We start from the raw sequence: 23270 nt of genomic DNA on the forward strand, positions 1-23270 counted from the left end.
CACATCCCAGCCTCCACAAAATTCATAACCCTACCAGTAATCCATATCCTGTTCCCCTTCAAGTGCAGTAACCCAAGTCCCCTCTGCCTTTACAGCAACATGCATATAGTTGGGCAGTATTTTGACAGTGGTGAACCATAATTACTTAGTGAACATATTAGCACAGGTAGCGTGAAACAGATTGCCGATGCTCACAAGTCTCCTAGTAATTGGTGCCATACTGCTCCCTGGTAACAGCCTCTTTAGCTGCCAGGGTTCTCTCCTCATAGACGGTCATATTTGTATGCGTGTTTCAGGTGGGAATGTTGGAAATGACCATTTCCCATCAATTTTTTTTCCTCACACCAAAGATGCCACTAACATTGAAATACAACCAAAATTGTCTCTTTAAACAAAAGTGGTCAACAGGTTGAAGTAAAGATTAATCAGTTTCCACAGAAACATTAGGGTGTGTCACAGTTCCGGATACAAAAATTGCAAACATCAGAAGTATAGTTAGTCGAGATTTAAAAATAATGCATAATGAATACACTAGGGCACATTTTTGTCTGAGCTGAGTCTATTGTGTAGCATATAAAGCTGATTTTTCTGACTTAAAAGTAATGTATTTTTGTCTAGTTAACTCACTAGTTGAGCCCCAATGTTCTGGCCTATGCTCTAAATTATTCTGCACCACAGGTTTATGCTATTCAGGTGACCTATTTTTCACAGAGAAAGCACGCCCACCTTTGCAGGCCTGAAGATGTTTAAATTTGTACGACATAAAATTCAGTCATTTACATTCCATTTTGGAGTCCGGGGATATTTTGCATGCTGTGCCGAAAGACATGCTAATCTTTGTTTGAATTCAGTATGAAATCATTGATTCCGTTGTAGCACTGAGAAACAGTAACAAATATTGGTTGTCTTAAGCTTCAACTTATTGTAAGATACTGGTATGTTCCAAACAAATTATCCCACTGGGAGCCTGTGAACATCCTCCTTCTGAAATTTTTGCAGCTCAACAGTTGTAGGACCTTCCAACTCTCAAGACCTTAGCGTCAGACTGGTGTTCTTCCTCGCCCAAACAGAAAAAAGGCAGGTACTGACAATTTCTGACATTTGCTGCCTGGCTTTACCTTTTACAAAGGAACATAGGACTTGGGAGCAGGAGGTGGCCATGCGGCCCTTCGAGTCTGCTCAGTCATTTGATAAATCATAGCTGATCTGGTCGTGGTCTCAACTCCACTTTCCTGTCTGCCTCCCCTCCCCCCATCCATAGCCCTCGACTTCCTCATCTCATCAAAAATCTATACAACTAAGCTTTGGCTTAATTCAATGACCCAGCCTCCACTGCTTTCTGGGAAAGAGAATTGCACAGACTAATGACACTTTTGAGAAAAAAAAATTCTCATGTCAGTCTTAAAACGGAGACCTTTTATTCTTAAAGTGTATCCCCTAGTTCTAGTCTCCATCACAAGAGGAAACATCCTCCCAGTATCCACTCTATCAAGTCCCCTCAGGATCTTACATGTTTCAATAAGATCACCCCTCATTCTTCTAAACTCCAATGGGTATAGGCCGAACCTGTTCAACATTTCTTCATAAGATAAGCCCTTCATCCCCAGAATTATTCAAGTGAGCCTTCTCTGAACTGCTTCTAACAAATTATATTATTTTTCAAATAAGGAGACCAAAACTCCAGAAGTAGTCTCACCAAGGTCCTGTACAGCTGCAGTAAAACTTCCCAGTTTTATACTCTATTCCCCCTGCAATAAACACCAACATTCCATGTGCCTTCCTAATCACTTGCTGTACTTACATACTAGTTCTTTAGTTCTTTGTCTCTCGAGACAAGGAGGCCAAAGAACTATGGGTAAGCGCCTGGAGGTGGTCAGTGGTTTGTGGAGCAGTGCCTGGAGTGGCTATAAAGGCCAATTCTAGAGTGACAGACTCTTCCACAGGTGCTGCAGATAAAATTGGTTGTCGGGGCTGTTACACAGTTGGTTCTCTCCTTGCACTTCTGTCTTTTCTCCTGCCAACTGCTAAGTCTCTTCGACTCGCCACACTTTAGCCCCGCCTTTATGGCTGCCCGCCAGCTCTGGCTATCGCTGGCAACTGACTCCCACGACTTGTGATCAATGTCACAGGACTTCATGTCGCGTTTGCAAACGTCTTTAAAGCGGAGAAATGGACCGCCAGTGGCTGATACCAGTGGCGAGCTCACTGTACAACGTGTCTTTGGGGATCCTGCCATCTTCCATGCGGCTCACATGGCCAAGCCATCTCAAGCACCGCTGACTCAGTAGTGTGTATAAGCTGGGGATGTTGGCCGCCTCGAGGACTTCTGTGTTGGAGATACGGTCCTGCCACCTGATGCCAAGTATTCTCCAGCGGCAGCGAAGATGGAATGAATTGAGATGTTGCTCTTGGCTGACATATGTTGTCCAGGCCTCGCTGCCATAGAGCAAGGTACTGAGGACACAGGCTTGATACACTCAGACTTTTGTGTTCCGTGTCAGTGCGCCATTTTCCCACACTCTCTTGGCCAGTCTGGACATAGCAGTGGAAGCCTTTCCCATGCGCTTGTTGATTTCTGCATCGAGAGGCAGGTTACTGGTGATAGTTGAGCCTAGGTAGGTTAACTCTTGAACCACTTCCAGAGCGTGGTCGCCGATATTGATGGATGGAGCATTTCTGACGTCCTGTCCCATGATGTTCGTTTTCTTGAGGCTGATGGTTAGGCAAATTCGTTGCAGGCAGCCGCAAACCTATCGATGAGACTCTGCAGACACTCTTCAGTGTGAGATGTTAAAGCAGCATCGTCAGCAAAGAGGAGTTCCCTGATGAAGACTTTCCGTACTTTGGTCTTTGCTCTTAGACGGGCAAGGTTACATATTAACAGCATAATTTTGGGAGGGTCAGTGCAGAAAAACTGATTTATGACCCAAGTGTGACTTTGTACTTGGATTCGTGCAAACACATCTTCTCAGCATGCTTACTGAAACACATGCATTCCAACTGTTATCTAAGGTTTATACCAAGGTTTACAACATGTACCACAATTAACTAAAACAGGTGTAATGCTAAGAAAAATTGACTTTAAAGCTTGAGCATCAACAAGTATTACTAAAATTATACATTGCTACACATGTTGGTTCTTGCACCTCTACTCACCTATTAGCTTGATTTTCTTGTACAAAGGGATAACAGGTTATCAAGTAGCTAGGAATAGGAGGAGCTTCGACACCACTACCATTTCCATCATTAGGAAGAGCCATAGGAACAAGTGTGTCGCTACCCTTCTTCTGGGGTATAAATGGCTCTACCTCTGCTGAAAGCTGGATATCCTGAATAAAATAGTGAGCAAACCCATTTTTCAAAAATAAATCAGCAGCAAAAAATTCACAAAATTATACAGACAAAAATTGAGTTTGTTCCATAAAAATGCAGATTTGAATATCCCGCTCTCTCACAGCGGCCTTCATAAGGTCAACAGTAGAAAAGAATGTTTTTCAACATCTATTTTATATAGGCATGTTAACTACACCAAACGAAGATTAGTATGGCTTTAAAAACTTTTGCACATGGAGTATTCATTTATAGTTAGTTTTATTAAAGGAAGCACTTAATACTGTTCAAGGGTACAGTTTTACAAAAAGGAAAACATTTGTACACCAAAAAGTTACTTTATTAATGTCTATAATCCAATTTCCATTTCTATACGTGAACATGCAAGCAATAAAGCTGCAAGCGAACAGGATCATTAAGGGTAGAAATAAACTACAGGTCATGTAAAATTCCAATAATTGTTCTATTTGCTCAACAAAGAGGGGACACATCTAGTCATAGGAACACACCCCACTTAACCAACCCCAAAGAGCTTAGAGACTCCAAGTGGGTGCAGGAGTATTACCACATACAAAGCACTGGCCTCAAATGACAAGCCCAGTCCTCAAAAGTTCCATCAGTAAACCAAATTGAATAGTCAATTCTCAGTGCACTGGAGTACCTTAGACCTGCTTGATTCAGTTAACAGATTACCAAGCTTGTTATAGAAGTTTGATTTAGCTCTGAATTTCCATTTTTTTTCAACCCTTCTTCCCTTCGATGGTCATTAGTTCGTTAAGACAACTGAAAAGCATGGTTTGAGGCTTTTCTAAATTTCTAAATGAAACCAGAAGTTCCTCCAGTGACGTGGCGACCAGCACAACTGACCAGAAAATGAGTACAATTCCACCATCCTCCTGACCACAACATAGACATAAATCATACTTCATGTAATAGTTCAATCATTTGGAGATGCAAAGCTTCAACAGCAGCTGCCTGCCTCTCTAAAACCTCACGTAGTAGGTAGTGAGCACTGAATACACGAGTATATGTTCTAATATGTTAACAGCAGTATCTTCCAGTAAGTCATCCCAAGTCTTCAGTGTCATGGAAGGACATAGGCAAGAGACTTTTGTGCTGTGTCAATCACCAGATGCACTGTATGTCAAAAACCAATAGCTTATACCAATCATACTTACTTGTCGCCAACTGCTTAATCTAGGCTCGTGAGGCTGAATCACCCTCCAAGGTAGCAATAAACTGGAGTCTTTTCTCCCTGCAATGCTTCCCTTGTTGCAACAAGTCCATTTCACAGATTGAGGTCTAGAACCATTTGGTTTTTCTCCCAAATTGCCCCATTGAGATCAGAAACTCATCTCACAAGGAAGCAAAAGCATGATGTGTCCAACTTTTGTAAAGACATGGGTATACTAATATTGACTGGAAAAGACTCACTGGGGAGATTAGCTGAAACGGCTGACATCTTTCATTTCCAAATGTAAAATATTTATCTTTTACATCTTTGAATTCAAAGCTTAATTTTTGAGCAGTAAACAGAATCAATAGAAAACAATTGAGATATATTGAACTTACTATCTCACATTTTATTCACCTGTGTAATTATATAGTACTTCAAACAGATTTTATGTTAAGTCTGTAGCTACCGCAGTTAAGTGTAGCTGTGACATACTGCACAGTGCAAGTTAAGGCCTGCTCAGGTCACGGAAAAAACCCCGACCTGAACCCGACAGAACCACATCGGACCCGAGCCCGACCCAAGTCCCTCCATTTTTTTCCCGCTCCCGACCCGACCACCGGAATGTTCCCTTTACCTACCTTGCGACTCTGAATCTGCAGCACGAACATGACGACGTCATAGAGATGCTCACTGCGCAGATTCAGAGTTTCCCTCTTTGATGTCCTGGACTCCCAGCTCAGGTAGGTTTTTTACTTTTAACACTTCTTGCTGTGCGTGTCCAAAGTGGACCCGGCGCGGCCCGACCCGAGCCCGGAAGAGCGACCCAACCCGAACCCGACGCATGTCGTCAGGTCCCGTCAGTCTCGGGTCGGGTAGCAGGCCTTTAAGTGCAAGTCTATTTTGAGACCAAAGTTCCTTTGTGGCAAAACTGCCAATATAGAAAAGTTAGTTCCAACATAATGGAGGACCAAATTATGTCACTAGATTTCCTGTTTAGCTGAGAAATTATGACTTACAACAATTAATTTTCCTCCACAGGGAGATCTCAATTTCAGTTGTTCCATATGGCAAGGCAGACGGAGAGGGATGAAAAAGATGCTTTAATTGCCAGAGACATTCCTGACTTAGTAAGTCAAAGCACTTGGTGTCTCATCTAACTGGTCACCCTCTTTTGGTGCTTCTTTCCTGCTTATTTTTTTTAGTTCTCCCTCTTTTTCTTCTTTCCGTTCAGGTAATAGCAGTTTTGTTTTAAGTTTGCTCATGGGATGTAAGCATCACCGGCAACGCCAGCATTGTTACTATCCCTAATTTTCCTCGAGAAAGTAGTGATGAGAAGGCAGTGATGAGAAGGCATGATTTGACCGACTGTGTCATCAAGGAGTTCTAGCAAAATTCAAATCAATGGGAATCGGGGAAAACTCGCCATTGGTTGACGTCATACTGAGCACAAAAGAAAGATGGTTTTGGCTGTTGGAGGTCAATCAACTCAGCCCCAGGATAAAACGGCACGAGTTCCTCAGGGTAGTGTCCTAAGCCGAACCATCTTCAGCTACTTCATCAATGACTTTTCCTCCATAAGGTCAGAAGTGGGGATATTTGCTGATGATTGTATGGTGTTCGGTACCATTTGCAACTCCTCAGATAATGAAGTAGTCCATGCCCACATACAGTAAAACTTGGACAACATTCAGGTTTGAGCTAATAAGTGCCAAGTAATATTCGTGACACACAAGTACCAGGCAATGACCTTCTCCAAAAAGAGAGAACCTAACCATTACCCCTTGATGTTCAATGACATTACAATCACCAAATCCCGCACCAACATCCTTGTGGTTACCATTGACCAGAAACAGAACTGGACCAGCTACATAAATACTGCGGCTACAAGAGCAGGTCAGAGGCAGGGAATGCTGCAGCGAGTAATTCATCTCCTGACTCCCCAACGCCTGTCCACCATCTACAAGGCACAAGTCTGGAGTGTGATGGAATACTCTCCATTTGCCTGGATGAGTGCAGCTCCAACAACACAACACCTGACAGGACAAAGCAGCCCACTTGACTGGCTCCACGTCAATCAGCTTAAACATTCACTCCCTCCACCACTGGCACACAGGTGGCTGCAGTGTGTAACATCTACAAGATGCACTACAGCAATTCGCCAAGGCTCCTTCAACAGCACCTTCCAAACCTGCAAACTCTACCAACTAGAACAAGAAAGGCAACAGACCATCACCTTAAGTTCCCCTCCAAGTCACACACCATACTGACTTGGAACTATAATTGCTGTTCCTTCACTGTCGCTGGGTCAGAATCCTGCAACACCATCGCCAACTGCACGGTGGGTACATCAAAAGCACTGTGGGTATACCATCACATGGACTGCAGTGGTTCAAGGCAGCAGCTTACCACCACCTTCTCAAGGGCAATTAAGCGTGTGCTTTGCCAGCAATACTCGCATGCAAAGAGCAAATACATTAAAAAAAAAACACTGTCCCCTCCTTTAAGCTCAGTGCCAAGGCAGTTTACAACCTTAAAATTATAGACCTATATATAGAACAGTGCATTACAAGTAGCTTAAAAAAATTGCTAGTTTCCAACTTGCTATTGGGCAACAGATGATAAAACTGTAAACCAAAATGAGGTGCATTTAATGGGACTGCAAGACAAACAAATGTAGCAGACCAATCGACAGCTGGGTCAGCAGTTATTAAGAGGAAGCCAGATGACTCCATGGCTGATGGACAAGTGGTCAGCTGCTGCAATGGGAAAGCTGGGCAGCAGCTGGATTGATAGGTTACTGGACAGGAAGTATGCACCAAACCCAATGATCAGGATCGGAGGGTGGGTAGCCCAAGTCCCAAGACTTTGTAACCAGCATGAATAGGGCAGTGAATGTGGTTGAAAGAAATTATAATTAAAATAAAAACTTTTTAAAAAAATAGTTAAATATAAATTTAAATAAACTTTACCTGGTGGCAAATAATAAAAGCTAAATAAACTTGGAAGAAAAACTCTGCAGTGCTACCTAGATCAATGGGAGAATAGCAGCACATTGAAATAGAAGGACTGAAAGGATACAATATTGGAAGCCTACATACTTGATAGTTAAAATGCCCAAGCATGGCCAAGTTTTGAATCAGCAAATAGGTGACAAACTAGAACTATGTGCTAGGTGCAAGATTTAATATATAGAAATTGCTACCTGTTGTACTGGATAATAGCTTTTTGTTGTTTTAAGATTACTTTCTTTTTTAAACTTTGGGTGTTTGGTTTTATTGGATACCAAGGAAATCGAAGCACGGTGAAAAAAATGAACTCAAAAGATGTACATTTCTGTTCTGTTTGCCACAGTCAAGTTCAGTAAGCACTCAGTGTCCAAACAATCTGCTAAATATACACTGCTGTTTTCAGTAGTTATTCAAACAGAATTCTAAAATGAACTGATAATATAAATTCATGTCAAGCACAAAACGGAATGCTAATATTTCTGAAACAACGATCAAGTAATTGTAACAAGTTTTTTTCAAAAGCTTTGTTTGCAAAGCAATGTGCACTCTTAAACTGCAAAACCAAATCCCACCTGTATTACTAAACTTCCAACCATATCATGCACAACCCTGTCAACACACTGACTATCCACTTAATTTCAATGTGCAAAACAAAACAGCTAATTATTGCTTTGTTAAGTTCAGCCATCATAAGAGTTTCAAAACACAAACTATTTACTAGACTGTAAAACAGAATCACAGTTGTAACCTTTTCATATTCAAGTGTTCTTTCCTTATGGCTGCACAAAGTCCCTGAAAATGTCAATGCTGTGCAGGAAAAAAAAAAATCAGCAGGCTACTTAGATTTTTTTTAAATGAACAAGATAGGAGCAATTGCAACTGAAGTGGTACAGCACTGGACAAGGAGGAAAATTTAAAGCCTGCATCTCAGTACTCATCCAAAAGAGATAGTTATCAACTTTAATTTTGGCGACAGAAACTTTCTTTCACCAGAGTGCGCATTAAGTTTCATTGCACTGAACTTCTGCTGTCATTTTCAATTTATTTCTATCCAGTATGGCATAACTGTCCAATCCTAAAAGATGAAACAAATTAAACCCAACTGACTATCAGCATTCATTTACTCTTTATGTTCTAGCATTCATCAGAAATTTTGTTCCATTGTTACACAGGCTGTGGAAAACACTGAGGAGCTGCCTAATGAAACCTTCTATGTGGAGGGGGAACTGAGTGGCACAGTGGAATAGACCATGGGCTTTCACCAGAGTCTTGTATTCAATTCTGGACTGATGGGATGAAAATCTCTATCTGCTGCCTGTAGGATTTCTAGTGCTTACAACACAAAAAATTGCCTCTCTTTTGACATGATTAGCAATCACACTTACAGAATAGCTGGTGTGTGTGTTCGGGTCTGAAGTTCTGTTAATGGAAGAGAAATACCCGATAGTTCAAGATAATAGGGTGAACAGGGTGTTGGGTGTTAGTTAATTGTATTCAAGTGTGTATATAAGTCAGCACTGGCTGGTGGTGTTGTTTGGAGAGCAGAAGTAAACTCTGTGACAAGCAATAAACAATCTACACCAAAGCATCCTAGTCTCAGTGTCTTCTTCACAAACAGGCTTGGAAATTTCTCCAACATTGGTAGCAGAGGATGGTTGCCTGAAAGTGAAGATCAGAGACGAAGATTTGTTTTCAGACAGGAGATCAGAATTGGAGTTTTTATTTTTAAGAAAGATGACTGAAACCAAGTGTAAGGTGTCAGGATATGATTTTCCACCGCTGTTTTGTGAAGCCGAACCTTACAATCAATGGAAGAATGAAGTTGATATATGGACACGGGTTAAGTCGTTACCTAAAAGGAAGCAAGGAATGGCCCTTGCACTTTTGCTTCCTGCCAGAAGCAAGATCAGGGGCAAAGTGTTCTCGGAGATATAGGCTCATCATTTGGACGATGAGCAAGGTTTGGACAAACTCTTGAAATAGATGGATAAAATTCATATGAATGACTTATTGAGTGCCTATGAGGCGTGATTGGATTTTGATAAATTTCGAAAGATGGATGGTTCTTCCATAGATCAATATATTATGGAAATTAACTGACTATTGCAGCGGTTCTGCTTGGAAATTCCGAGATTAGTACTTGCCTTCAAATTGATAAAAGCAAAATACTGTGGATGCTGGAAATCTGAAATAAAAACAAGAAATGCTGGAACCACTCAGCAGGTCTGGCAGCATCTGTGGAAAGAGAAGCAGAGTTAACGTTTCGGGTCAGTGATTCTTCTTCGGAACTAGCAAATATTAGAAATGTCAAAGGTTATAAGCAAGTGAGGCGGGGGTGGGGCAAGAGATAACAAAGGAGAAGGTGTAGATTGGACAAGGCCACATAGCTGACCAAAAGGTCATGGAGCAAAGGCAAACAATATGTTAATGGTGTGTTGAAAGACAAAGCATTAGTACAAATAGGGTGTTAACAGACTGAGGGTTGAACAGCAGCAAGTACAAACATGAAAAAAGACAGTGGGCAAGCAAACTGAACAAACTAAGATGAAATGAAATAAACATGAAAAAAAAGTAGTAAAAAAATGTAAAAAAGAAAAAAAGAACTAAAATTTAAAGTAAAATGGGGGGCCCCATCATGCTCTGAAATGATTGAACTCAATGTTCAGTCCGGCAGGCTGTAGTGTGCCTAATCGGTAAATGAGATGCTGTTCCTCAAGCTTGCATTGATGTTCACTGGAACATTGCAGCAATCCCAGGATAGAGATGTGAGCATGAGAGCAGGGGGGAGTGTTGAAATGGCAAGCAACCAGAAGCTCAGGGTCCTGCTTGCGGACTGAGCGGAGGTGTTCCGCAAAGCGGTCACCCAGTCTGCGTTTGGTCTCCCCAATGTAGAGGAGACCACATTGCGAGCAGCGAATACAGTATACTACATTGAAAGTACAAGTAAATCGCTGCTTCACCTGAAAGGAGTGTTTGGGGCCTGGGATAGTGAGGAGAGAGGAGGTAAATGGGCAGGGATTACACCTCCTGCGATTGCAGGGGAAGGTGCCATGGGATGGGGACGAGGTGGTGGGGGTAATGGAGGAGTGGACCAGGGTGTCGCGGAGGGAACGATCCCTTCGGAATGCTGACAGGGGAAGATGCATTTGGTAGTGGCATCACGCTGGAAGTGGCGGAAATGGCGGAGGATGATCCTTTGGATATGGAGGCTGATGGGGTGGAAAGTGAGGACAAGGGGAACCCTGTCAAGGTTCTGGGAGGGAGGGGAAGAGGTGAGGGTAGAGGTGTGGGAAATGGGCCGGACACAGTTGAGGGCCCTGTCAACAATAGTGGGGGGGGGGGGGGAATCTTCGGTTGTGGAAAAAGGTCATATCGGAAGCATTTGTCTTCAAATTTGAATTTTCCTTCAAATTGTTGGATTGCGCTAGGATATCAAACATGGATAGGCTCTTGGTATTAACCGGAGTTAGATTCAATGAAAAAGATATGCAATTTGATCAGATATCTGCGCCCTAAAAGTTTTTTGGGGAAAACATTCCTTTCCAGCTGCTTTCACGGCACAGATGGCTCTTTAGCAGTATTACCGAAGGTGGAGGATACAATGCTAGCAGCATTTCGAGGCCATTCAAGTATGGGGCCCAGACATCAGCACGAAAGGAGAAACACACACAAAACGAATGACGATAGAGACCCTTTTGGCAGCTATAAACAGATGGCAAGAACTGGCTAATTATGGCAGAAGGATGAACCCCAGGAATAACCAATGGGTGGTCAACAGGTGTTTCCGATGTGACTCAAAGTATCACTATGCGTTGCATTGTCCAAAAAGAAATAACAGGGTTTTAGAGATGACGCATGACGTGTAAGGTTTGGTAGGAAAGGATGACACTATTGATCAATCAGAAGGAACTGTACCAGTCACGAGAATTTTCAGTCCGGTAATGAGTATCCTAATCGCAGGTTCGTTCAACTGCGCAGTACTAGACAGTGGGGTGTACATCCACAGTCTGTTCCATGGACTGGTTAAGTTGTTACATGGATTCTTTAAGTAAGGAAGACCGAAATAAGGTCAAAGAATATGACAATTCTACCTGTTTCAGGTTTGGGGATGACAACATGTTGAAATCACTAAAGAGTGGCAATTCCTTGCAAAATAGCAGGGGTATACCATTTTATTAGTATGGATGTAGCATCCAGTTGTTTGCTGTTAAGTAAACCTTCTATGGAAAAGGCTGGGATGAAATTGGATATGGAACACGATAAGGCAATTGTCTTTGGGAAATCTGTAGCTTTGCGGTGTTCAGTCAGGACATTATTGTATTCCTTTAGCGCAACCTAACATTTCGAAGCAGGATGTTATAGTAGTATTAATGGCATCTGGGGGTAAGGATTTAAAGGAGAAAAGGTAAATTATTTCAAAACTACATGGACAGTTTGCACATCCATTTTGTCATGGGTTGAAGATTCTGTTGAAAAATGCAGGGGTGATAGATGACTACATTAAACTTTTATCGAAGATATCAGTGGAAAATGTGATATCTGTAAACAAAGACGACGACATCATCGTGACCCAAAGTGAGTGCCCCATTAGCACGGGACTTTAATGAAACCATAGCGATGGACTTGAAGGTATGGGATAAAGAAAAATACATTTTTATACTACACTTTATAGACGTAGTGATTAGATTCAGTCTGTCGACGATAATTTATAGTCAAGAAAAAGAAAATAGTGGACAAGATAATGGAAAAGTGGATAGTAACAGGACTGGGAGCACTAGCTAGATTTCTAACTGACAATGGAGGAGAATTTGCCAATGATGAGTTTGGGAGTATGTGTGAAAATATGAATATTGTAGCAATGCACAAGGAAGCAGAAAGTCCTTTTAGTAATGAGATTTGAGAGAGAAGTCATGCCGTGATTGACTAAAATTTTAGCAGACCAGCCAAATTGTAAATTGACTGTTGCTCTGGCATGGGCGGTACATGCGAAAAACACGCTTCAAATGGTTGGGGGCTACAACCCATATCAATTAGTTTATGGCAGGAATCTGTAAATACCTTCGATAATGTAGGATCATCCCCCAGCTTCAGAGGGGACAACAATTAGTTCAATTTTTGAGGAACCTTTGAATTGCATGCAGGGAGAAGAGCATTTATTAAGGCGGAGGTTTCAGAAAAAAATCAGGAGAGCTTTGAGGTATCGGATCAGGACATCAGAAAAGAATTTTAATTCGGGGATATAGTGTATTACAAAAGAGAAGGGCAGAAAGAATGGAGACACCCAGGAAAAATTATAGGTACTGATGGCAAATCAGTGACATTGCAACATGGCAACCAAGTGATAGTGAAGATCCAAATAAGGCCATTTATTCCAAAGGTCAACTATGGAAAGTTAGGACTACAGTGACATATATGCCAGAAGGGACTAGTGAATGGAGGGAAGCCACCATTATAGGAACAAAGAACAAAGAAAATTACAGCACAGGAACAGGCCCTTCGGCCCTCCAAGCCTGCGCCGATCCAGATCCTCTATCTAAACATGTCGTCTATTTTCTAAGGGTCTGTATCTCTTTGCTTCCTGCCCATTCATGTATCTGTCTCGATACATCTTAAAAGACGCTATCGTGCCCGCGTCTACCACCTCCGCTGGCAACGCGTTCCAGGCACCCACCACCCTCTGCGTAAAGAACTTTCCACGCATATCCCCCCCTAAACTTTTCCCCTCTCACTTTGAACTCGTGACCCCTAGTAATTGAATCCCCCACTCTAGGAAAAAGCTTCTTGCTATCCACCCTGTCTATACCCCTCATGATTTTGTACACCTCAATCAGGTCCCCCCTCAACCTCCGTCTTTCTAATGAAAATAATCCTAATCTACTCAACCTCTCTTCATAGCTAGCGCCCTCCATACCAGACAACATCCTGGTGAACCTCCTCTGCACCCTCTCCAAAGCATCTACATCCTTTTGGTAATGTGGCGACCAGAACTGCACGCAGTATTCCAAGTGTGGCCGAACCAAAGTCTTATACAACTGTAACATGACCTGCCAACCCTTGTACTCAATACCCCGTCCGATGAAGGAAAGCATGCCGTATGCCTTCTTGACCACTCTATTGACCTGCGTTGCCACCTTCAGGGAACAATGGACCTGAACACCCAAATCTCTCTGTACATCAATTTTCCCCAGGACTTCCCCAGGAAGGGCAGGAAAGACCACAGGGAAATACAAACATTGGCTGAACGTGCAAGACAAGGGACAGGATATCAGACTGATAGATTGGCAGAAGGAAGTGAAAATATGGAAGGCCAGAAAACATAGTATAAAGTTCAGACAGTGGGCCTGAAGATGATCATTGTCCAAGGAAAAGGTCACGAACTTGTGAAAGGAAGTCTGGTTGTAGGAGGGACAGGTCGAGAAGTAGTCGTCGTCCAGAAAGGGATAGGAACTACAGCATAGCTACCCGACCCGAACCCGACGGGAACAGACGACATGTGTCGGGTTCGGGTTGGGTAGGGTCGCTCTTCTGGGTGTGGCATTCGGGGTCGGGCCGACCCAGACACACTCTATCACCACCTCCAGTGCGTGGCTCCAATCTTAATGTACTTGTTAAACAACCTTTCAAGTCCAGTTACAGTTTTTGTTGCTTATCTGCATCAGCTTAAAAAGTGAAAAAAACAGAAGCTAGGTTAACTGAACATTCTGGTCGTCAGGTGCGAGAAAAAAATGAAAGGACTCGGGCCGGATGTGGTTCTGTCGGGCTTGGGTTGGGTTTGATTTGCAGAACCCAAGCAGGCCTTTAATAGGAACTCTAGTAGAGGAATAGGGGTTTCACTAGAGCAAGGACCAGAGAGCAGGCGAGGGGCACCACAAAAAGTAGGAGCCCTTACGATAGAGAAGCTCTAGTGACTACTAACAAGTTAGATGGTAAATTGATAAAGGATGCCAAGCAAAAAAAGCTTGACAGTTGGAGAGAGTTCGGCATATATACGGAGGTGCCAGATAGAGGACAACCGGCATTGTCCAAAGATGGATCTGTACAGAGAAAGTAGTTCCCGATGGTACGTATAAAGCGAAGGCTAGACTTGTAGCTCAGGGATTTGAGGAATTACTCGGTGACCAGGAAGTTAGAGAGGACTCCCCAACAGCAGGAAAAGCAAGTTTGAGGATTTTCCTAGCCCTTCTAGCGTTACACTCATGGGAATGCAAGTCCATTGACATCAAAGCAGCATTTTTGCAAGGGGAGAACTTTAAAAGGGAAGTATTTTTAAAGCCACCAAAAAAAGCTAGAGATATAGAAGGGAAATCATGGAAGCTAAACAAGTGTGTTTATGGGCTAAATGATGCATCCAGGGTGTGGTATTTTTCAGTTAGGTCCATCCTACTAAAAGCTGGTTGTATTCAACTAAAAGTGGATCCGACAATGTTTTATTGGTACTATTAAGAATAACTAGCAGGCATTTTCTTGATGTATGTGGAAGATTTTCTGTGGGGAGGATCTGAAGCATGTGAGAAATTTGCGGTAGATTAAGCTCTGCAGGAATTTAAAATTGGAAGTCAGGCTTCCAGAGCTTTTAAATATATAGGGTTGAATATTAGACAGACTAAGTTGGGGATAACCCTAAATCAACAGTCTTACCTACAGAATGTTAATAGGATCTCAATAAATTGGGCCAGATCCTCACAAAAGGAAGACACCGCAACCAAGGAAGACGCAGACCAGTTAAGGAGCTTAACTGGGCAGCTGAACTGGTTGTGCACACAAACTAGGCCGGATGCTTGCTAGGATATTTTAGAATTGAGCACCATGCTGAAACATGCTTCTTTTGGGGAAGTGCTGAAATTGAAGCGATTGAGTTTTGATAAATGTACACTCAAGCTTCCAGTATTGGGTGACCCAGAAGAGATGAAATTGGTCATTTTTAGTGATGCCTCACACGCTAATCTTCCCGATGGTTATTCAAGCGCAGCAGGGTTCATTATATTTTTGGTGGGAAGAAATAATAAATGTTGTCTGTTAGCTTGGGAATCAAAGAAAATAAAGAGGGTAGTTAAAAGCACCTTAGCTGCTGAGACACTTGCATTGATAGAAGCAACTGATATGAGTATGTATTTATTGAGTATTTTAAAGGAACTCTTGTATAAGGGGCAATCAGAAAAGTTTTCCAAGAGAATGCTACATAGATGCCCATTCGACAAAAAGTGTTGCAGAAAAGAGATTGAGGATTGAGCTCGTGAGTATAAAAGAAATGTTGGAACTAAAGAAATTTCCAAAATAAAATGGGTTGACGCAAGTCATCGGTTTTCGGATCATTTTACTAAGAGGTGCTTGCTCGAAAAAATTGTTGGATGTCCTTGAAGAGGGCTGTCTTCTGTTATGATAAGTTAGGAAAACGTGGAAACATTAACAATAAGATTGCTTTTTCTTGAAACAAGTTTTTTTTAAGGGGGGGGAATATACAGCATGTTAATGGCTGGTGCTGTTGAAAGTTAATGGTAAATAATGTAAAGAAAAATGTGTATTTGTGTTTTATTTCTTTTTTCTTATATGTATTCAGTTTAAAGAAAAAAAGGGGAATCTGTTCAGGTCTGAAGTTCTGTTAATGGATGATAAATACCTGGTAGTTCAAGATAATAGGGTGAACAGGTGTTGGTGTTGTTTGGAGAAAAGTAGTAAGCTCTGTGACAGCAATAAACAATCTACACCAAAGCATCCTAGTCTGTGTCTTCACAAACAGACTTGTAGATTTCTCCAACAGTGTGGCCTGGAATAAATGTCACACTGATGCAGTTAGGGACACTCAACGGCATTTGGGCTGAGGCACATTGTTGAGGCAGAGTGGAGTGCAGTATTCAATCTCCCAACACTAAAAATTAAATATGCTCCACATGGACATCCGAGGTTACATTTGGTGACATTAAATGCAAAATAATAATGACATTAAGTCACAATTGGATTGATGGATTTTCCAATGAAATATGGATGCGAATAAAACTGACAAGTACAAACTGGGATATAGAGAGTTCCCAACTTGTAGAATGACAATTAATCAAGTTTAATTCTGTGCGTTAATGCAAATCTGATGTTGAGAATTCACGTACAAATGGGCTCAGGTTACAATTTAAAACTTGTTTCCATAGTATAATAGAAACTGTATTTTATATAACTTAATATTTATAGTTCCAATACTGAGCTATGCATGGTCTGAACTTGGTTACTTATTCAGTTTAAAAAGATATACTCGGCCAAACCTTTAATTATACAAATTGTCCAACAAGTTGGTGCTCTTAAAATAGCTTCAAGTCATGACTGCAAGGCAAACATGACATTACATTCTTTCTTTTGGGCCTCCTTATCTCGAGAGACAATGGATACGCGCCTGGAGGTGGTCAGTGGTTTGTGAAGCAGCGCCTGGAGTGGCTATAAAGGCCAATTCTGGAGTGACAGGCTCTTCCACAGGTGCTGCAGAGAAATTTGTTTGTTGGGGCTGTTGCACAGTTGGCTCTCCCCTTGCGCCTCTGTCTTTTTTCCTGCCAACTACTAAGTCTCTTCGACTCGCCACAATTTAGCCCTGTCTTTATGGCTGCCCGCCAGCTCTGGCGAATGCTGGCAACTGACTCCCACGACTTGTGATCAATGTCACACGATTTCATGTCGCGTTTGCAGACGTCTTTATAACGGAGACATGGACGGCCGGTGGGTCTGATACCAGTGGCGAGCTCGCTGTACAATGTGTCTTTGGGGATCCTGCCATCTTCCATGCGGCTCACATGGCCAAGCCATCTCAAGCGCCGCTGACTCAGTAGTGTGTATAAGCTGGGGGTGTTGGCCGCTTCAAGGACTTCTGTGTTGGAGATATAGTCCTGCCACCTGATGCCAAGTATTCTCCGAAGGCAGCGAAGATGGAATGAATTGAGACGTCGCTCTTGGCTGGCATACGTTGTCCAGGCCTCGCTGCCGTAGAGCAAGGTACTGAGGACATTACATTATTGTAGTTTAAAGCAAGGAGGTGGCAACTTGGCCCAATCTCTGTGCTGGGACTTTGCTACAGCAATCCAAAACTAGTCACCCTCCCCAAAGTCCTGTAGATTCCTCTGCTTCAAATGTTTTTCTTCTCTTCCAATAAAAGATGTAATTATCTCTGCCTCAACATTCAATGCTCCGGCAAATTGATGCATAAAAGAAATTTATCAAGTCACCTCTTACTCTGCTAGCAACTTTTTTTTTAATAGAATTGATGATGCTGCACCATTGACTTCCCAACCAGACAGAATAGTAATTCTCTCTTCAATCCATCAAAACCTTTCATAATTTTAAAAACCGTTATTTATGTTTCTCTTGACTGTGTTTCAGTATAAATCGTCTCAGTACATGAAAGCTCTCTGCATAACTACAGCTTTTCATTTCTAGTACTACCCGATATACAGTGATATATACTCAAAAAAGTTTTTGTAGAAACAGGCAAAAAAGAAATGCAATTATCTGCTATAAGTTGCTATATTTGCAAGCAATGCAGCAAAAAAGACTATGAAAGTTATCGTTTTTAACAAGAGACAAAAATAAGGTCAGTCAATAAATAAGCACACAGCAGATTGTGTAGTTACATTTATAGTACATCTCTCCAAATAAATGGCATGTTACTAGTGTTACTGAATTAGCATACACATTAACACATTGGACATTAGGATCCTACCGCTGGAATATTGAACACCCACTTGGAAATCGAGCAAAATCCACAGAATGGCAAATGCTTTCAGGTTACAATCTGCACAGGGTGTTTCTTTTTTTTTTAAAGAAAGTTCAAGGGTAATTTTGTGATTACGCTATTAGTTCAGCAAATCCCACAAGTCGTGAAATTGAGTTCAACAAATTAGTAAGTTGTGGGCAAGCACTGAAGAAAAAAGCTGCCATATTGGACGGGAACCTCCATTCCTGAGTGAACCGGTTTGGGCGTGAATTCAGTCCCATTATCCGTGATTGACTCTTAATGCCCTCTAAAATGGCCTAATAAGCAGCTCAAGGACTGCAGTGGTTCAAGGAGAAGCCCACCAGCTTCTTAGAACAACCAATGATAGGAAATAAATGCAGTCTTACCCTCGAAAGAATCTCTTGGATGTTTTATTTTAGTGGAACAGCCACAATTTGTTCTTATTGCATTACTGCATCATCTGCAACAAAAGGGCATTCATGGGAGCAGCTACCAAAAAGAGAGATGGGTGAATCATCGATTACAGAAAGAAAACAGATCACCAATCATCATCTTTACGGGGATTATTTAACTGTGGGCTGAAAGACATGTCTAGCTGGTGAATTAGAGAAATTAATTTGCAGCAAAGTGCAGCTTCTGCATGGGTTAGCCATGCACAATGTAAAACGGAACCCAGGACAATTTAACAGTGTGGTCCATCAGTCATTCAACTTGGGTCATCATTCAAGTCCTGCTTAGCTATCTACTCTAAGCATTCTTATTGTATCTACTCCCTGCAGAATTGGAATTGATCCAATCCCCTTCTGAATATATTTCAATTCAGTATTTACTACATTAAATAGTAATCAACTCTATAAATTGTGTAGACTTAGTCAAGAATACTAATGCCTAACCATAGAGAGAGAGAAAGGTTCAGCCCATCATGTCTGCGCCAGTTGAAAAAACTAGCCGCCCAATATTGATATGTGAATATTAGATTTTCACAACTGTACTTTTTCCCTTCAATTTTGCACTTTTTAATTCAAGAAAAATAATAAGTTTACATCCGAAAAATATTTTGGGTTCCTGACCAAAATCAGCCTGAAATCTTGCCAATGAGATCTTAAAAGATATTACTTAAAATTTAAAGTTTAAAAGCAGCTGCAGAAGTTGGCGACTTGACAAATGGCGAACAGTTCTACAGGAACCATAACAAATAATGCAATCTTGAAAACAGAAAACTTAGAGGTTTGCAGTATAATGCAGTATACTACTGCTGCACCGTGCAGAATATACTCGCTGTATAATTAAGCTTAAATTTTAGCACTGCCATTACAGCAGAAACGTACAATGATTTCATAAAATATGGGTATTTGAGGCATTGTTAACTTAACACATTGTAGGTGGAAGAATCACAGTCCAGGAAGCTACAAAAAACTAGAGCCAAAATTTTTGCAGCAAAAATGTATAATGAACAGCTATCAAGTACAAATTTTTACAACAAAAACTTCAAGTTGACAGGTGACATTTCAATATTGGCAAACAACAAAAAGTTGCAAAAAAATGATTTCCTGCAGTAAAGCTACCATGTATCAGTTTTATGTTGTGAAACCAAACCTATTACTGAATACATCAGGACATGCTACGAACAATGCAGTGGAAGGGTGCTTTTCTGAATGGAGGGATGTGACTAGTGGTGTTCCGCAGGAATCAGTGCTGGGACCTTTGCTATTTGTCGTATATATAAATGATTTGGAGGAAAATGTAGCTGGTCTGATTAAGTTTGCGGATGGCACAAAGGTTGGTGGAGTTGCGGATAGTGATGAGGATTGTCAGAGGATACAGCAGGATATAGATCGGTTGGAGACTTGGGCGGAGAAATGGCAGATGGAGTTTAACCCGGACAAATGTGAGGTAATGCATTTTGGAAGGTCTAATGCAGGTGGGAAGTATACAGTAAATGGCAGAACCCTTAGGAGTATTGACAGGCAGAGAGATCTGGGCGTACAGGTCCACAGGTCACAAAAAGTGGCAACGCAGGTGGGTAAGGTAGTCAAGAAGGCATACGACATGCTTGCCTTCATCAGTCGGGGCATAGAGTATAAAAATTGGCAAGTCATGCTGCAGCTGTACAGAACTTTAGTTAGGCCACATTTAGAATATTGCATGCAATTCTGGTCGTCACACTACCAGAAGGACGTGGAGGCTTTGGAGAGGGTACAGAAGAGGTTTACCAGGATGTTGCCTGGTCTGGAGGGCAGTAGCTATGAGGAGAGGTTGGATAAACTCGGATTGTTTTCACTGGAATGACGGAGGTGGAGGGGCGACATGATAGAGGTTTACAAAGTTATGAACAGCATGGACAGAGTGGATAGTCAGAAGCTTTTTCCCAGGGTGGAAGAGTCAGTTACTAGGGGACATAGGTTTAAGGTGAGAGGGGCAAAGTTTAGAGGGGATGTGCGAGGCAAATTCTTTACACAGAGGGTGGGGAGTGCCTGGAACTTGCTGCCAGAGGAGGTGGTGGAAGCAGGTACAATAGCGACGTTTAAGAGGCATCTTGACAAATACATGAATAGGATGGGAATAGAGGGATACGGACTCCGGAAGTGCAGAAGGTGTTAGTTTAGGCAGGCATCAAGATCGGCGCAGGCTTGGAGGGCCGAATGGCCTGTTCCTGTGCTGTGCTGTTCTTTGTTAATTTATGTATTTGCCGGCTAATGTGAAATGCACATATGTGATCTTTCATTAGCTACAAATGCAACCAAATTTCTTACTGTATTTTTATCCATACACAATGTCTATTTCTTGATAAGAAACCAAATGTAACGAAAGAGATCAGTGGCAGAGTCTCGGGGAACTAAATCATCTTTACCTGTAATTTACAAAACAATCCTTCCAGCTTCCTATTATCAAGTTGGCTAATTCACTATATATTAGCACATGTTGGCACATTGGATTACTAGTTTCTGTAAATAAAAACAAAACAAAAACAAAACATTAGTCTTTTTCTGATACTGTAGTTTTGCACTGTTACAAAATAATCTGTCATTTAAAGCTTCTTTAAACCTACACTCATTGTTTTCAGAACTGGCTTCCCTAATACACCAATGACCCTTCTTTGTAATCCTGTCAATTATTAATGAATAGTCATATCACACATATCATCTCTTGGAAAATGTTTTACATTTCAAGGAGATGTCACATGTAAGAATGGGGCATAGTAAACCACACAAAATCTGCACACTAATTTAGTTTCCAATTTGAAGGTTGAATTGTTCTCAATTTGCTGTACATTTTGTTGTACTGGTGCGACAAACTGTAGAGAATCAATGAGGGAATACCAGGTGATTCCCAAGTTCATTGAATTCCTGACCTTTTTGTAGAATGTTATTTCAATTACTATATCCTAATGAAGATTTTATGCAATGCTGGCAATTTTATTTTGGGTTGCTGGCACTGTCTTTAAGAAATTGGGATGAAGGTCCGAGGAGAGTCAGTATTTGCAGGGAGTCCTCCACAAAGAAAGGTTTGAAAGTCACTGGCATATAAAAAGCAAGTTTCAAGAACAGAAAGCTGGACACTTTTTAGCCCTTTAGTATGAACACTGGCTTTATTCTAACTTCCGAATAAAAGTAGAGGAGCTATCCAGGTCCAGATCAACATTTATCCCTCAACCAACATCATTAAAAACAAAATTAACTGATCCTTTATTTCACTGGCGTTTGAGAGATCTTGCTGCCCTATTTGCTTTACCTTGGTGAAGGTCGAAGAAACAGTGTGGATCCATTGTTTTTCTCTTCCAATGTCAGCTTTGACTCAGTGGTAGCACTTTCACCAGAGTCACAAAGTCATGGGTTCAAGCCCCAACAGAGATGTGAGCCCAGAATCTAGGTTGATAATTCAGTGCAGTAGTGGGGAGTGCTAGACTGTCTGAGGTACCATAATTCAGATGAGACATTAAACTGATGCTTATCTGTCCTCTCAGCTGGGCATAAAATATCCCATGGCAGTATTCAAAGAGGAGCAGCAAGTTTGTCTGGTATCCTGGTCAACCACACAACTAATATAGATTATCTGGTCATTTATCTCAGCATCTTGTGTGTGACCTTGTTGCGTGCAAATTGGTTGTTGTATTTCTCTACATTAAGAAAGTAACTATACTTCAATAGCTTTAACACACAAAAAAAGAGCTATACAAATGAGAGTTCTTTTCATTCTTCGTTTGATCAACAATTCATGCTTTGCTTGCATTGTCTCATTTAATTTCGTGTCTGTTACATCTCCAGCTTTTTTCCCCCCTCTTTCTCATGCTTATGTACATGGACCCCATGTCTTTTCACCCATCTCAGTAATATTTGTACTTTCTGCAGGTCAGCATTATATTTTACATCATTTGTGTCTATCCAGCAGTTTGAAGATCATTTAACACATTAACTCTGTGAAGGGTGCAGCTGCTGCTTCTCCCAGCCCCCATTCCTCTCTGTTTTTTCTAATCTCATTAAAATATCCATTTACCTCTGAGCATTTAGTCTTGGTTTGGGTATGTACTCTTTATCACAACATGCCTTTTCTCTTTAAAAAAGCTGAATGATCATTTTATTTTCAGTATTTTCTGTATTTATTTCAGATTTCCAGAACTTGCAGCTTTTTGTTTTTGTTTTACTGGCAGAAACATACTATAATTAATAGTATACACTTAAGATTCCATTTACAACTTCCATTATCACATGAATAAGGGAATCTTAGTCAACTTTTATATCATGATTCAAAACTAAGCACATCAATTTGAAATAAAAACAGAAAATGGTATTGGACAGATTAGTCAGCATATAAATTAAAAATACAAGTTAATGTTTCGGGTGAAGCTGTTCAGAAATGGTGCAGTGAGAGTGGGAAAGCCCCCTTTTAATGACTGGCCAATAGAAAAAAAAGTGAGGAAACAACAAGCACAGATCAACAATTAAACCATGCCAATAACTATTATACTGATGCAGTCTGGTAGAACTCGCACCTCCAAGCTAGAAGATGATGGGTTTACGCCCCTAACACACACCATCAGCTCACAGTC

At 41.3% G+C, this 23270-nt stretch overlaps 1 protein-coding gene across 5 annotated transcripts in view; it reads right to left on the reverse strand.

Annotated features, from left to right (window-relative positions):
- Positions 1–23270, reverse strand: part of secisbp2l (SECIS binding protein 2-like) — an 84919-nt gene that overhangs the window by 43255 nt on the left and 18394 nt on the right. For 3 of the 5 annotated variants that reach the window (XM_068017931.1, XM_068017930.1, XM_068017929.1), the window contains exon 2: positions 3157–3329. In XM_068017931.1, the coding sequence (XP_067874032.1) occupies positions 3157–3329 (173 nt within the window). Of the gene's footprint in view, positions 1–3156; positions 3330–18609; positions 18684–21074; positions 21169–23270 lie in introns of all 5 variants that reach the window. The other 2 variants (XM_068017933.1, XM_068017932.1) reach the window with 2 other exon arrangements.

The sequence above is a fragment of the Heterodontus francisci genome, chromosome 38 (assembly GCF_036365525.1).
Source record: "Heterodontus francisci isolate sHetFra1 chromosome 38, sHetFra1.hap1, whole genome shotgun sequence".
Lineage (NCBI taxonomy): Eukaryota > Metazoa > Chordata > Chondrichthyes > Heterodontiformes > Heterodontidae > Heterodontus > Heterodontus francisci.